The sequence below is a fragment of the Zootoca vivipara genome, chromosome 2, assembly GCF_965207765.1.
Source record: "Zootoca vivipara chromosome 2, rZooViv2.hap1.1, whole genome shotgun sequence".
Classification (NCBI taxonomy): domain Eukaryota; kingdom Metazoa; phylum Chordata; class Lepidosauria; order Squamata; family Lacertidae; genus Zootoca; species Zootoca vivipara.
Window position 1 is genome coordinate 81,583,348 of NC_142584.1, and position 12,516 is coordinate 81,595,863.

The window sequence follows — 12,516 nt, forward strand, 5'->3', positions numbered from 1 at the left end:
ACCCTGTAAAAAGCAGGTTATCTAGGCCAAGATAAGGAACATGGGGGCTGTGGGGTGCCTGCGGCCTGCATGCCAGTCCCCAACACCACCACCTGCCCCATTACCATCAGGGCCAACCAAGATGGTGGGAATATCGACAGGCTGAATATGGCTCTGCTCCGCTTGGATCCTGAGGTGGCCTGGTATTCTTTGTAGAGGTGGCCTTTTCTGGCAGGGCCAGTCCACAGTCTCCTTTTAGAAGAAGAACTCAAATCTAGTTGTGATGGCACTTGGAGGGCATGTTGGCTGAACTTCTGGAGATAAAAATAATGGCATGTGTCCACAGCTGCATGTTTCCAGTACAAGCCCTGGTCCTCCCAGATGCTTATGTCTATACTGTGGATGAGTAAACTTAGCTCCTTGTGAGGTGACAGAAGTTAGAAGGAAATCTGTAGGCTGAAGTACGTGAATGACAACATCCTAGCATAACCTGCTGATGTGTTAACTACCAACCCTGTGTGGCTCTTTTCCACCCTCCTCTGGCACTGTCTTAGGCACGCTAGGTGTGCAGTGTTTTCTGTTGAGGTTCTTCTCAGTGTAACACCTGAGAGCGGATGCTTATGCCCTAGGAAATCTAATGTATAGGTTTGTTTCTTCTTCCAGCTGAGCCATGCTCCTTGCCCCTGGACGAGGGAGACTGCAGCAAATACACGTTAAGGTGGTACTATAACCAAAGAGTGTCTGAGTGCCGGCCCTTCATCTACAGTGGTTGCAGGGGGAATAGCAACCGCTTCCATTCCAAGGAGGACTGTGAGCTTCAGTGCAAGTCATAGGCTGCTGCAGGTAAGATTGGTTCAAAGAGGGGCCTGGGAGCCGCTTCTCCATCTTTTAGCAATTCCTAAAGCATCTTTCCTCAACACTGCCCTCTAGACCAGAGGTTGGCAACCTCCGGCCCATGGACCAGATCCAGCCCACGGAGGCCATTTATCTAGCCCACGAGCTGCCCGGTCACAGAGCCACCCGCTCGGCAAGTCCCCTGCACGCTGCACTAAACTGGCGTGGCGCAGGGACTTGCCGAGTGGGGCCGGACACGGGCCGGACATGCGCAGAAGCGTTTTCCGGCGCTGTGCTGCCCATGTCCGGTGCGCCGGAAATCACTTCTGCGCATGCCCGGAAGCCAGAAACCACGTCTGCGCATGCCTAGACGCCAAAAATCGCTTCTGCGCAAGTGCAATTTTCGGCTTCCGGGCATGCGCAGAAGCAATTTCCGGCACCCCAGACATGGGCAGCGCGACGCCAAAAATCGCTTCTGCGCATGTCCAGCCCATGTCCAGCCCACAGACGATGGTCCATGGGAATGATCTGGTCCACAGCCGGAAAACGTTGCTGACATCTGCTCTAGATGCTATTGGACTACAGCTCCCATCAGCCTCAGCCAGCATGGCTAGCAATCAAGGGTGATGGGAGTTGTAGCCTAACAGCATCTGGGTGACACCAGGGACTCCGCTATACAGCTGCAAATAAAACATTTTAAGCGTGTTTTAAGTACAATATACAATGTGACACAAGATGGAGATGGCAAGCCTTATGGAAAATTCAATGTCTTTTTTAAAATGCTTTTTTAAAAAGCGTTTTCAGAACAGTTTTTATATGTGTTTAGATTCCACCCAAAAAGGGACCCAGGTGGTGCTGTGGGTTAAACCACTGAGCCTAGGGCTTGCTGATCAGAAGGTCGGCGGTTCGAATCCCTGTGATGGGGTGAGCTCCTGTTGCTTGGTCCCAGCTCCTGCTAACCTAGCAGTTCGAAAGCACGTCAAAGTGCAAGTTGATAAATAGGAACCACTACAGTGGGGAGGTAAACGGCGTTTCCGTGTGCTGCTCTGGTTTGCCAGAAGCGGCTTTGTCATGCTGACCACATGACCTGGAAGCTATACGCCGGCTCCCTCGGCCAATAATGCGAGATGAGCGCGCAACCCCAGAGTCGGTCACGACTGGACCTAATGGTCAGGGGTCCCTTTACCTTTAGATTCCACCCAGGTTTGGGAAGTCTGTCCTAAACCAGCACGTTGAAAGCAGGATCAGTTTTAAATATTGTTTTCAAAAAATTATTAGGTTCTCTCTCTCTCTCTCCCCCCCCCCCCCGGTTTTGGTAGGTGGCAACACATTGGATCAGAACAGACGTGTATAAACTCTGAAGTGGGTTTTGGATTCTGGGAGAACTGACCAAAAGAAGAGTTCCGGCTCCTGAGGCTCCCAAACTATTCTTATCCTGCAAAAGGTCTTAGAGTTACACACACACAGAGTACATTTGGTCTGAGACTCATCTTGCAGCCATTTCTACTGCCTGCAGCACAGTTGCGCGTGTTTGTGTGTGTGTATTTTGTATGTGTATGTGTGCGTGTGTGGGCTGCTTCAGCTGGAGCAGAGAAACGGTGCTATTCTTTTTTAAAAAAGTATTTTGGTTGCTCTTGATTTATTTTTTAAATTAAGGTGAAATTTTTATCAAATGAAAAACATATGCATAACCTCTTTTATATATAATATAAAAAGAAAAAGAAAAGACATATTTTAATTAGAGCTCTCTTAACTTATTTGATGTTGGCCGACTGATGACACATGGAATGTATTATATAGCCAGACCAAACTGAGTCTCTCAATTCAGGTTTGCATCCTTTATGAGCTTTTCCTCTTGCTCCCTTGTACCTGGGGGGAGCCAAAATGCCCTTTCTGTTGCAATAAGAAGTGCTATGAGTATCTGAATTCAAAAGTCCCATGATGCATTGCCAAAGCTACAGTTCCAGCAATGCTCCAAAGAGTTTTTTTCCTGCAACTCTTCTTTGAAACTTGACCCCCTTCCATCCCACCTACTCCAGCTTGTCAAATGAGGCTTAATGAATACACCTATGATTTGCCACATCTGCACATCTGGTAGGAGAGTTTGTCACTTGGGATGGACTAATAGGGTAAAATGATTCTTATGGAGTGTTTCTTAAGGACCTGACCAGGAGGAAGAATCTCTTAATTAGCTATTCCTCTTTCTCTCTCAGAATCTTCCAATGCCTGCAGTGTAGGTACACCTCTTCATTTTTCGGCTCTAGGCTTTAAATCTGCTTTGGGCAAAGTAGCTGCACAAGAAATCATATGTAAAGCAGATGAAGTCGACTCTTTCCAAGACCCCTAGAGATGTCACCTCCATGAAAAACAGGGAGTTGAAAAATGGAACCTGAGTTCCCAGGCAAATTATTTGTTCAGCAGTGCAATGGCAATGGTTGTTCCTTTTAGCTATTGTGATTAATAGCCATTAATAGACCGATTCACTGTGAATTTGTCCAGCCCTTCTCACATCCAGTGGCAGTGAATTCCATATGTTAACTGGATTGTGGCAAAATAGGCTTCCTTTTTCCGTTCTGAACCTACAGATTGTTCTGAACTTCATAGTATTTCATCGTATTTTAAATAACACTACTGATTTTATAAACCTTCATCATGTTCTCCTTTAAATGGCTTGATTTCTAAACAAGAGTCAAATGCTAAACCTTTTCTTATAGGTGAAGCTGTTCAGTGCCTTGATCGCTTTGATTATTCTTTCCCATCCCTTTTCTGATGCTATTCTATTCTTTTTGAGATTGGGCAACCAGAATAGTAAGCAGTCTTCCAAATGTGGCTGTGCCACACATTTCAATAAAATAAAATAAATAAAAGCATGATGAAACTGACAGGAATTATTAGGGAAGAAATTGCAAATATACTTAGCAATGTTTTTTCAGTGTTGCTGCACATTAGGCCAACATTTTCAGTTCTCTCTTTCCGAGGTAGTTACTCAGCCAATTCAGATCCCACAAAAAGGTATAATTTTTTTAAAAAATTGCCCCGAAACTTTTTTTGCCTTCTTAAATACTGTTGTGGTTGTAAACATATTTTTGTCAGAACCTATGGGGAAACACCCTCCTGTGTAAATATCACTCTTAAAAAATGAATTCATTTGAAGAAGTTTCACCTTAATCCTGAACAGCAAGCAATAGTCTCCAATAAACAATAGCATTTGGGAAGACTCCAAACACAAATCAGAGCACATGTATTTTGTATGAGGGGATTCTGTATGAAACACTTGTTTTTATGTTTTACTTGCTGAATAACATTATGGAAATAATCAGTGAAATGCTGAGAATGGTGCTATGCTGTTATTATGTTGCTACCACTACAGGGCATTTTAAAAAGCTTTGCAATCATGTGCATTTCAACCCTGATGTCGTTGTTTTGTTGTTGTTATTATCACCCTTCCCAACAACTAAGCCAAATAATTTTGCTATCTCCTCTGCTCAGTCCTGCTTCTCTCTTTTCCTCCTCACTCTTTGGCATCCTGTGTGATCTTAGGATTAGTGCAGATTCAGACAAAGCAGCTGTTTTTTTTTTAAATACCTTTAAAGAAAACAGCAAAATAGCTAAATACACAAACATATGGCATGTGAAGAACATAAGAAGAGACCTGCTGGATCAGGCCCATGGCCCATCTAGTCCAGCATTCCTGTTCTCACAGTGGCCAACCAGATGCTTGTATGAAGCCTGCAAGCAGGACCTGAGCCACAACACTGCTTTTGCCCCTTGCAATTCCCAGCAACCGATATTCAGAGGTGTACTGCCTCTGACAGTGTTTCCCACTGATGTCCTTGTGGATACTATCTGGTGCTATTACAGTAATTATTTAGTCATCATGTATATAGGAAAGCAGCAATTTATAACCCACTGGGTCTGGTCTGGAGTAAACAAGTTGTGGGTTGTTGCCTTTGAAGGGTGGCTATTAAAACACCCCAATCTTAAATGTGTTTGTAGAAGTAACTTTACTTTTTAGTGGAATTTACTTGGGCATGCCTAAGTCCCCTGGCTCAAGTACACAGTACCTGACCACATATGCACACCATTCAAAATCAATTGGTTTAAGCACACTTAACTGGTGAATTGTTGTCTTAATTCCTGTTGGATTTCACCAGAGCCTATGAAAGTGTTAAGGTGGTAGCCAAACCCACTGGTTTCTTAGAGTGGTACTTCATAGTTAAGGCTACCATTTTCCTGTTGAGCTCTCTTGAGTTTGCAGAACATCAGGTGTGATGCCACCAAATTGTAATGTCGCTTGCTAACTCCAGAGAGAGACTCTTTAATCCCGAGGGACTCTGACAATAATCCCAGCCCTTTTCCAGTCCATGAAAAGATGTTGCTTGTCTTTTGTATTTCTGGTGTGCAAATTCAATCAAATGTCAAGATGGCCTCCTAAAATCAAAGAAGCAGATCATAACAAGTACAGCAAGTTAAGTGCAGCAGGTGACTCAGGTAATAATTTAGTACTGGGATCTGTGGGACAGTTTCTGATGGCATCACCTAGGACACAGTAGGTAGTTTGATGTTGCTGACTTTGGACAGGATGGCTTCGACTGGACTTCCATAGGGTTACTGATGCCCCACCTCAGATGATGTGAACTACAACTCCATCAACCTTGACTGTTGGCCATGCTAACCGGGACTGATGGAAATTGTAGTCCACAACTTCTGGAGGGCGCTGTGTTGTCTACCTGTGCCTTAGGTTATTCCCAGCTCTGTGTTCCTTTGAACAAAGGGAAAGTCACTGTCATTGTAAAATTACATGAGAAAGAACCAGCTATCTGCTATCTAGTGTTCATTGTCTCCATCATGGGGAAAGAATGAACATAGGAACCTGACCATTTTAACAAAAGATGACAGGGCTTCAACCCTGCAAAGAAATCATGTGCTCTACTACTGCACTATAGCTCTTCATCTATACCAGGCATAGGCAACCTTGGCTCTCCAGATGTTTTGGAACTACAACTCCCATGATCCCTAGCTAACAGGGCCAGTGGTCAGGGATCATGGGAGTTGTAGTTCCAAAACATCTGGAGAGCCAAGGTTGCCTATGCCTGATCTATAATATCAATACCTTGCAAATTCCAGAAGAGTAGCCAAGTTTAGTCTTTTATAGAAACAACAAAGAGTCTCATGGCACCTTAAAAGACTAACAAGGATATTCCAACATGACCTTTCATAGACCCGGTATATGAATCTCACTGCTTAGTCATTCAAGCTGTCAAAAAACAGCCATTCCATCCTGACTGTACCTAGCTAGACCACTGGATTAACTGTATGGAGGAACTCAACATAGACCTTGCCTTTTGTCCTCTGTCCAGTGTGTCTGCAAAGAAAGAAAGAAAGGCATTTTGGTCAAAGAGCACCACCCCCTTGGTGTACATATGATCTTTGCTGCCATCATTCACTATTTTAATCCCAAGATGCTGACTGCAGAATATAGATGCAAAAATAACTGTTGTTTCTTCTTTTTGTAAGATGCCTCTAATTATGATGTATGGTGCAAAATCCAAATGCAGTAAATGAATAAAAGTTTATGTTTTACCTCATTCAGTCAAGTGTGTTTGTCAGCTGTTTTGTTAGAACCCACAACAGGACAAATCACCTACCTCTAATCCCACAAGAAATCAGCCTCCACCTGAAGCTGGTTCTGAAGATCCAATCTCCTTAGAAACACTGTGAAAGGGAACCACTTCTCTGGGTTCCCATCCCAAGGGTCCTCATTCACTTTCCCCTCTGCATATTGATGGAAGATTTGGGTGGTGTACCAACTGAAATAAAAATAACATTCTTGGCAATACATTCATTTTTATTACAGAAATGCTTCCCCATAGCGATAAGTTCAACCTTCCCCAAATCTCTAAATTTTTCTTTATTTCTTTCCAAGTAGTTATATACTTGTCTTTAAAAATATTTATGTTCTTAGTTGTCAGCCATACACCTAAGTATTTAACGTTTTTTCCTATAGATAATTCCATAGTTCGTTGTAAGTCCTTTTTATATTGCTCTGTAACATTTTTCACCAAGACCTTCATTTTATTTTTATTTAATTTGAAACCCACCACCTGACCAAACTCCAAGATCCTATCCAAGACCCTCAGTATGCTGCTCCTCAGGTCTTCCACAAGATCAGCCACACCACCTTTCCTATGCCCCTTAAAATAGCCTGCTACCTTCTGTTGTGTTGTAGGACCCTGTCCCATCATCAGTACTGAAGATTCAACTTACAGTCCGGTTGGTTTCTGCATGTGGAGTGCAGTTGGGAGGGCGGGTACACCATCATGTCCTTTGCCTCAGGTAGCAAAATGTTTTGGGTGGTCCTGATGCAGTTATCATGTGTTGTCTTAAGCTGTAACATAATAAGAGCCTGTTGGATCAGGCCAATGGCCCATCTAGTCCAGCATCCTGTTCTCACAGTGGTCAACCAAGTACCTGCAGGAAACCAGCAAACAGGACCTGTGCACAAGAGCTTTCTGGCAACTGGTATTCAGAAGCATTACTGTCTCCAAGTGTGCAGTTTGAGCCCCTGACTCAAGCCTCAACACTCCATTACATCACAATGGCTCAAGCATTGTGAGCGGCACTGGCCATTGTGGCTTCAGCAGCATTATACAGCCAATCCCTTTTGTCTAAACTTTATTCTTAGCTGTCCACGTGTCAGTAAGACTGTTTCAATTATGAAAGGCCAACCTGATTCCCTGCTTTCCTCCCCTAATGGTTGTGGATAGCAGAAAGCAACAAACCATAACTGTCGTTTGGGCTGCTACTCTTGAAGGTCAATGCAGCCATGAATTTGGGAGCAGAGCAATGGATTCGGCTCAAATGGGCACCAGCACATGCTCTCGTCTACCATTTGCAGTGAACGGAAGGAGAGAACTGCTAGATCAATCCAAAAGCCCTTCTAGACAAGCATATCATTCTCACGCTGGCCAACCAAAGGCCTATGGGATACCCAAGAGGAGGACCAGAGCATGATAGCAATCTCCCCTTTCAATTCACAGCAACTGACATTCAGAGGCCTACTGGCTCCGACAGTGGAGGGAGAAAATAGCCATCATGGCTAGTCGTAGTGAGGGCATCAGCTGGGCCTTGCTCTGTGAGGCTTGGCATGGAAAATAGATGTTTTGAGGAAGCCCTTAGGGCTTCTTAACCTGAGGACAGAACTCCTTTAGTCTCATCATTCCTTTCATCTCAGCACTACAGCAATGCAGTGAGGCACTATCCCCTGTAAAGTAGTTTCTCCTGCCTTCCTCCCCTGCTGCAATATTATCAATAAACCACATTACAGTGGTACCTCGGTTTACAAACACAATTGGTTCCGGAAGTCTGTACTTAACCTGAAGCGCACTTAACCTGAAGCGAACTTTCCCATTGAAAGTAATGGAAAGTGGATTAATCCGTTCCAGACAGTCCGTGGAGTACTTAAACTGAAGAGTACTTAACCTGAAGCAAACTTTCCCATTGAAAGTAATGGAAAGTGGATTAATCTGCTCCAGATGGGTCCGCGGAGTACTCAACCTGAAGCGTACTTAACATGAGGTATGGGTGTAATTGGTTCCGGAAGTCCGTATTTAACCTGAAGCGTACTTAACCTGAAGCAAACTTTTCCATTGAAAGTAATGGAAAGTGGATTAATCCATTCCAGACAGGTCCGCAGAGTACCTAAACTGAAAATACTCAAACCGAGGCATACTTAAACCGAGGTATGACTGTAAATGAAAAGCATATGTGTGTAGAGGTAGACATCTTACTCACACCATGGTTAACTTTCTATAACAATAGTTAAAAGGAGCATCAGAAAAAGCTGTAAGGCCATGCCTCCCACACCCCCCCTTGATGTAATGAACACTATGGACATTGGTCTTTCAAAACAAAAAACACAACTGCATCCAAAGGTGAAGTGTCCAAGTTTGCACTGATATGGACAGCTAGAGTTCAGCTAAATAAGGTATTCAGTGGTGTTATTGCTTATTTTTTAAAAAAACAAACAAACATTTTGATTGAAATGTGCATTACCCTGGGCTTTGAGACAGTGCATGTACACCCACATGCATGCACACCCATACAGAGGTTGTCTGTTGTGCTGGGTTTTGTACTTTCCAACAGAATTTATGCTTGCAGTAGAATAGCTAAAGAAAGTAGGGATAGGGGGGAATCTATAGCCCTCCAGATAGTATTGGATTATGACTCCTATCATCCTAGATCTCTGACCATGTTGGTTGTGGGCTGGTGGGGAATTGCGAGTCCAACAGATATCCTTACCCCTGATGTAAAGGAAGTTGAAATTATTCACTGCATATTAAACAGGCTTCCAGAGTTTATTGGATATAAAGACTGACTTTGGAATCAGCCCCAATTCCCAGGTTTCTGGTTAAGATGCCATCCTAGTTTGGACTGTATATACAGTACCACTCATATAAGACTGAGAAATATTGTGACAATTTAGTATGCATTTTCCTTCTGGCCTAACTATTGTTTGAAAACTGAAGTAGAAAATGATAAGGGGTGATAGATTGTGTAGCTAAGATGGAATAAGTCTCTATGTTTGATATGTCCGGATCACTGCTTGGGGTATTATTCTCCAGAAAGAATGCCTTTTAAAATGTAGTTCATTAAAATGTATTATTAGAAATTTTATGAACTGCTATCTCAAAAAATAAAAATCCAAGCAGTGCACAAGTCCTATCTAAAGACATTTGACTAAAATACATAAACCAATGTAAAACAGACATAAACCCATAATAAACACAGATAAAATCAGTAAGACATTGAAAACAGATATAACCTGACAGTGAAGTTTTCAGCAGTGCACTGATGGCACCTGCTGCAAAGCTAGCAGGAAGCAAATCTGAAGCTTCGCCTTTTGTTGCTGGACCCTGACTCCAGCTTCTTTAGTGAACATTTTGAGATAACAGCGGCTGGCAGTTTGGTGCAAAGTACACAGGCCACTTGTGTAGTGTAGGTTACAGCACAAGCCGCTACAAGACGTCCCTGCGTACTCTAGCTGAAGCTCACCACCGTCAACATGTTCTTTGAGGACCACTGGATTGACAGTAGGTACATCACTCTTTTTGAATGTTTGCAAAATGTAAGAGATTGGTATGAGGAGGTACTTTGAATGAGCTTCTTGCTTGCTTTCTCCTTGAAAAGGACAAAGTAGCATTCCACAGCAGGCAACAGGAAGTGTTGATAAGCATATAATCACTATTATTATTAAAATAATGGAATCTACAACTAGGTCTCAATAGCACAATTGAAGAGACCAGTGTTGAAATGTATTTGGGGAGGGGTCTTTACACAATAGTCAAGATTCTGGTCCTCATGCTGGATAGGTTAGCATTTTCACAGTAAACTTATAAGCATATGTTGTTAGGAGTAAGCTGCACTGAATAAGTATATTTAGTAAGGATTGCAATTTTCATTTGGTCCCATTGCCAGCCTATTGTTTTGTCTGGTGAGCAGGGAGAAGCTAAAATTCCTCTGACCTGAGGGATTCTTTTTTAAGTTCAGTTCAAGGAACATAATAGAATATTCCACTATGATTATACAAAAGCATGGGACTACTTAGTAGCTCATTTAAGACTAGTACCGTATCTTGGCAAGCTTCTCTCTACTGCCGATTCAGTTCCAGGTTGAAACAAGCTACGCTGGTTACAATATGTCCTTGATATGCTTCACATTTCCACCACCTAATACACCTTCAACTCCTAACATGTTGTTACATGGTAAAGTGATCCCTGTTTTTTCTAAGTGATAGAAGGCCAACATTACAAAATTACAGGATTGTTATATTGGATGAGAGAACCCTGGGTACTTAGGCACTGAGAGAATGCTTACGGGGTCTTTGTTAAGGTTTGTTTTATTTACAAAGTATGTTGGGATAGGATAGGCCCATACAGGCATGTCTAAGCCAAGCATGATATGTCCCCTTCCTTGCCGCTATTAACATTTTAACAAGACAAATTCTTATGGGGGTGGCATTTTTGTTTGTTACTATGTTATGTATTTTTGTGTTTTTATATTGTAAACTGCCCTATGATCCTCAGATGAAGGGCAACATAGGAATTTAATAAACAACTTAAATAAATTTGAGAGGAGCAGCTTTCTCCCAGCATAGAATGGGACAATGGGGAAACACTTCCTTGACTGACTTCTGCTTGTTAGGCAGCTAATCAAGGCACTGAAACATTGTCAGGAAAAAAACCAAGAGAAAACACAAATAAGAATAAGCAGTAGAGGACTTTTACTCTTATTCATGAAAGCCAACTCAAACGATAGTATAGGATAACAGCAGTGTTGGAACAATTAGAATTAAACACAGGTGGCTCTCCAAACAGCATCAATGCGAATGTTCTGAAAAGAACCACCCTTCTTTTCAAGTTTTATTTTTGCTGTTGCGAAATTGATAGTTCCTGGCAAACTGCAGTTCTTCCAAAGAGGAGGGACTTTCCCACACCCAGAGTATGGTCATCCCGAAAGCCAATTAGCTTGTCCAGAGGAAAAGAAATATACCCAACTGCGGTTGCCCACTAATTAGGAGAGTCCTGGAAGCGGAAGCAGTCGCTTGCGATCTTCCACACTGTGCTGTTGTTTGTGGTTTGTGCTGTTAGCAAGAAGCTCTGGTTGAAGTACTGTTGCTCGTTCCCATCAAATTTGACGAACCCGTATGTCACAATCAAGATCGTGTTATGGTTCTCTGTAGCTTGCTCATGAACGGGCTGGCAATCAAACGTGGTAATTTGAAAATCACTTGAAGGCAGCTTTTCGAAGAATTCTGCAAGCGCTGCTTGCCCAGATACTGCATTCCCATTCCAAACGAGGGTCGCTTTATCCTGGTAGAGTTTGGTCAACGCCCGCCTCCTTTTATCCATGGTTTCATAGTAAATATTTGCGAATTCTTCCGCAGCTTTGCAAGCTTGATCCACATAGGTTTTAAAGTTCATCGAGGTGGCCATGTGGGCGGCGGCTGAGGCGGGAAAATAAGAGGTGGAACCTCCCTTCTCTTGCCCGCAAGGGTCTAGAATAGACCCGGTTCCCTCATTCCTGCTCGAGATTTGCTACCGCACTGCCCACGCATAGCTCTCCCCTCCACCTCGGCGCTTCCGCTTCCCTCCCTCTCAAATATCCGCGTTCCTTGAAAGCGATTGGCCAGGATCCTATCACGTTCTCTAGGTTCCCAATCCGGCGCAGCTATTGGCTTGAGAATCAAGGACGCCTCGCGGTCATCTCCCCGCCCCCGCGCCCCTCCATCTCCGCCCTACTCCTGGCAGCCACGTCGAGCCCTCGGCAGCCCACTAGGCGACGAGGGCGCCTGCGCGCTCCTGCCGTGCTGAGCTGTCCCGGTGACATGCTGGCAGGAAGTGGCGCCTTTGCAGGAAGTCGGAGCTTCAGGGATGCCCAGGGAGGCGCAGTCCACCTTAGTAGCGTAATAGCCCTTCTCGGGGTCCGCGCTCCTTGCCTCTCCCTCTTGGCCCTGCTGGGTCGCCTGCTGGCCTAGGCTCTCGGGTCTCAAGCTTCTCCGCGGCCCCTGCAGCGACAAAGCGACAGGATGCTGAAGAAGTTCGATAAGAAGGACGAGGAGTCCGGTGAGTTAATGGGGAAAAGTGTGCTACTACCCTTGCTCTAGATCTGTCGGTGTCCACACTGAATTCAAAAGGATGGGAT

At 43.9% G+C, this 12,516-nt stretch overlaps 2 protein-coding genes and 1 pseudogene across 9 annotated transcripts in view; 2 read left to right on the forward strand and 1 right to left on the reverse strand.

Annotated features, from left to right (window-relative positions):
- COL7A1 (collagen type VII alpha 1 chain) overlaps positions 1–6,401 on the forward strand; it is a 119,580-nt gene extending 113,179 nt beyond the window's left edge. For all 6 annotated transcript variants that reach the window (XM_088662326.1, XM_088662329.1, XM_088662331.1 and 3 more), the window contains 2 exons: positions 643–822; positions 2,133–6,401. In XM_088662326.1, the coding sequence (XP_088518452.1) occupies positions 643–812 (170 nt within the window). In that variant the 3' untranslated portion in view covers positions 813–822; positions 2,133–6,401. The remainder of the gene's footprint in view (positions 1–642; positions 823–2,132) is intronic.
- A 3,409-nt stretch (positions 6,402–9,810) lies between these two features.
- Positions 9,811–12,516, forward strand: part of COPG1 (coat protein complex I subunit gamma 1) — a 31,086-nt gene continuing 28,380 nt past the window's right edge. The window contains exon 1 of one of the 2 annotated variants that reach the window (XM_035106430.3): positions 9,811–9,905. In XM_035106430.3, coding sequence (XP_034962321.2) covers positions 9,878–9,905 — 28 coding nt within the window. In that variant the 5' untranslated portion in view covers positions 9,811–9,877. Of the gene's footprint in view, positions 9,906–12,214; positions 12,438–12,516 lie in introns of those variants that run through there. The other variant, XM_035106429.3, reaches the window with a different exon arrangement.
- Positions 11,073–11,942, reverse strand: LOC118080734 (NTF2-related export protein 2 pseudogene; annotated as a pseudogene). Its single transcript, XR_015948249.1, has one exon. The product of XR_015948249.1 is annotated as an NTF2-related export protein 2 pseudogene (transcript).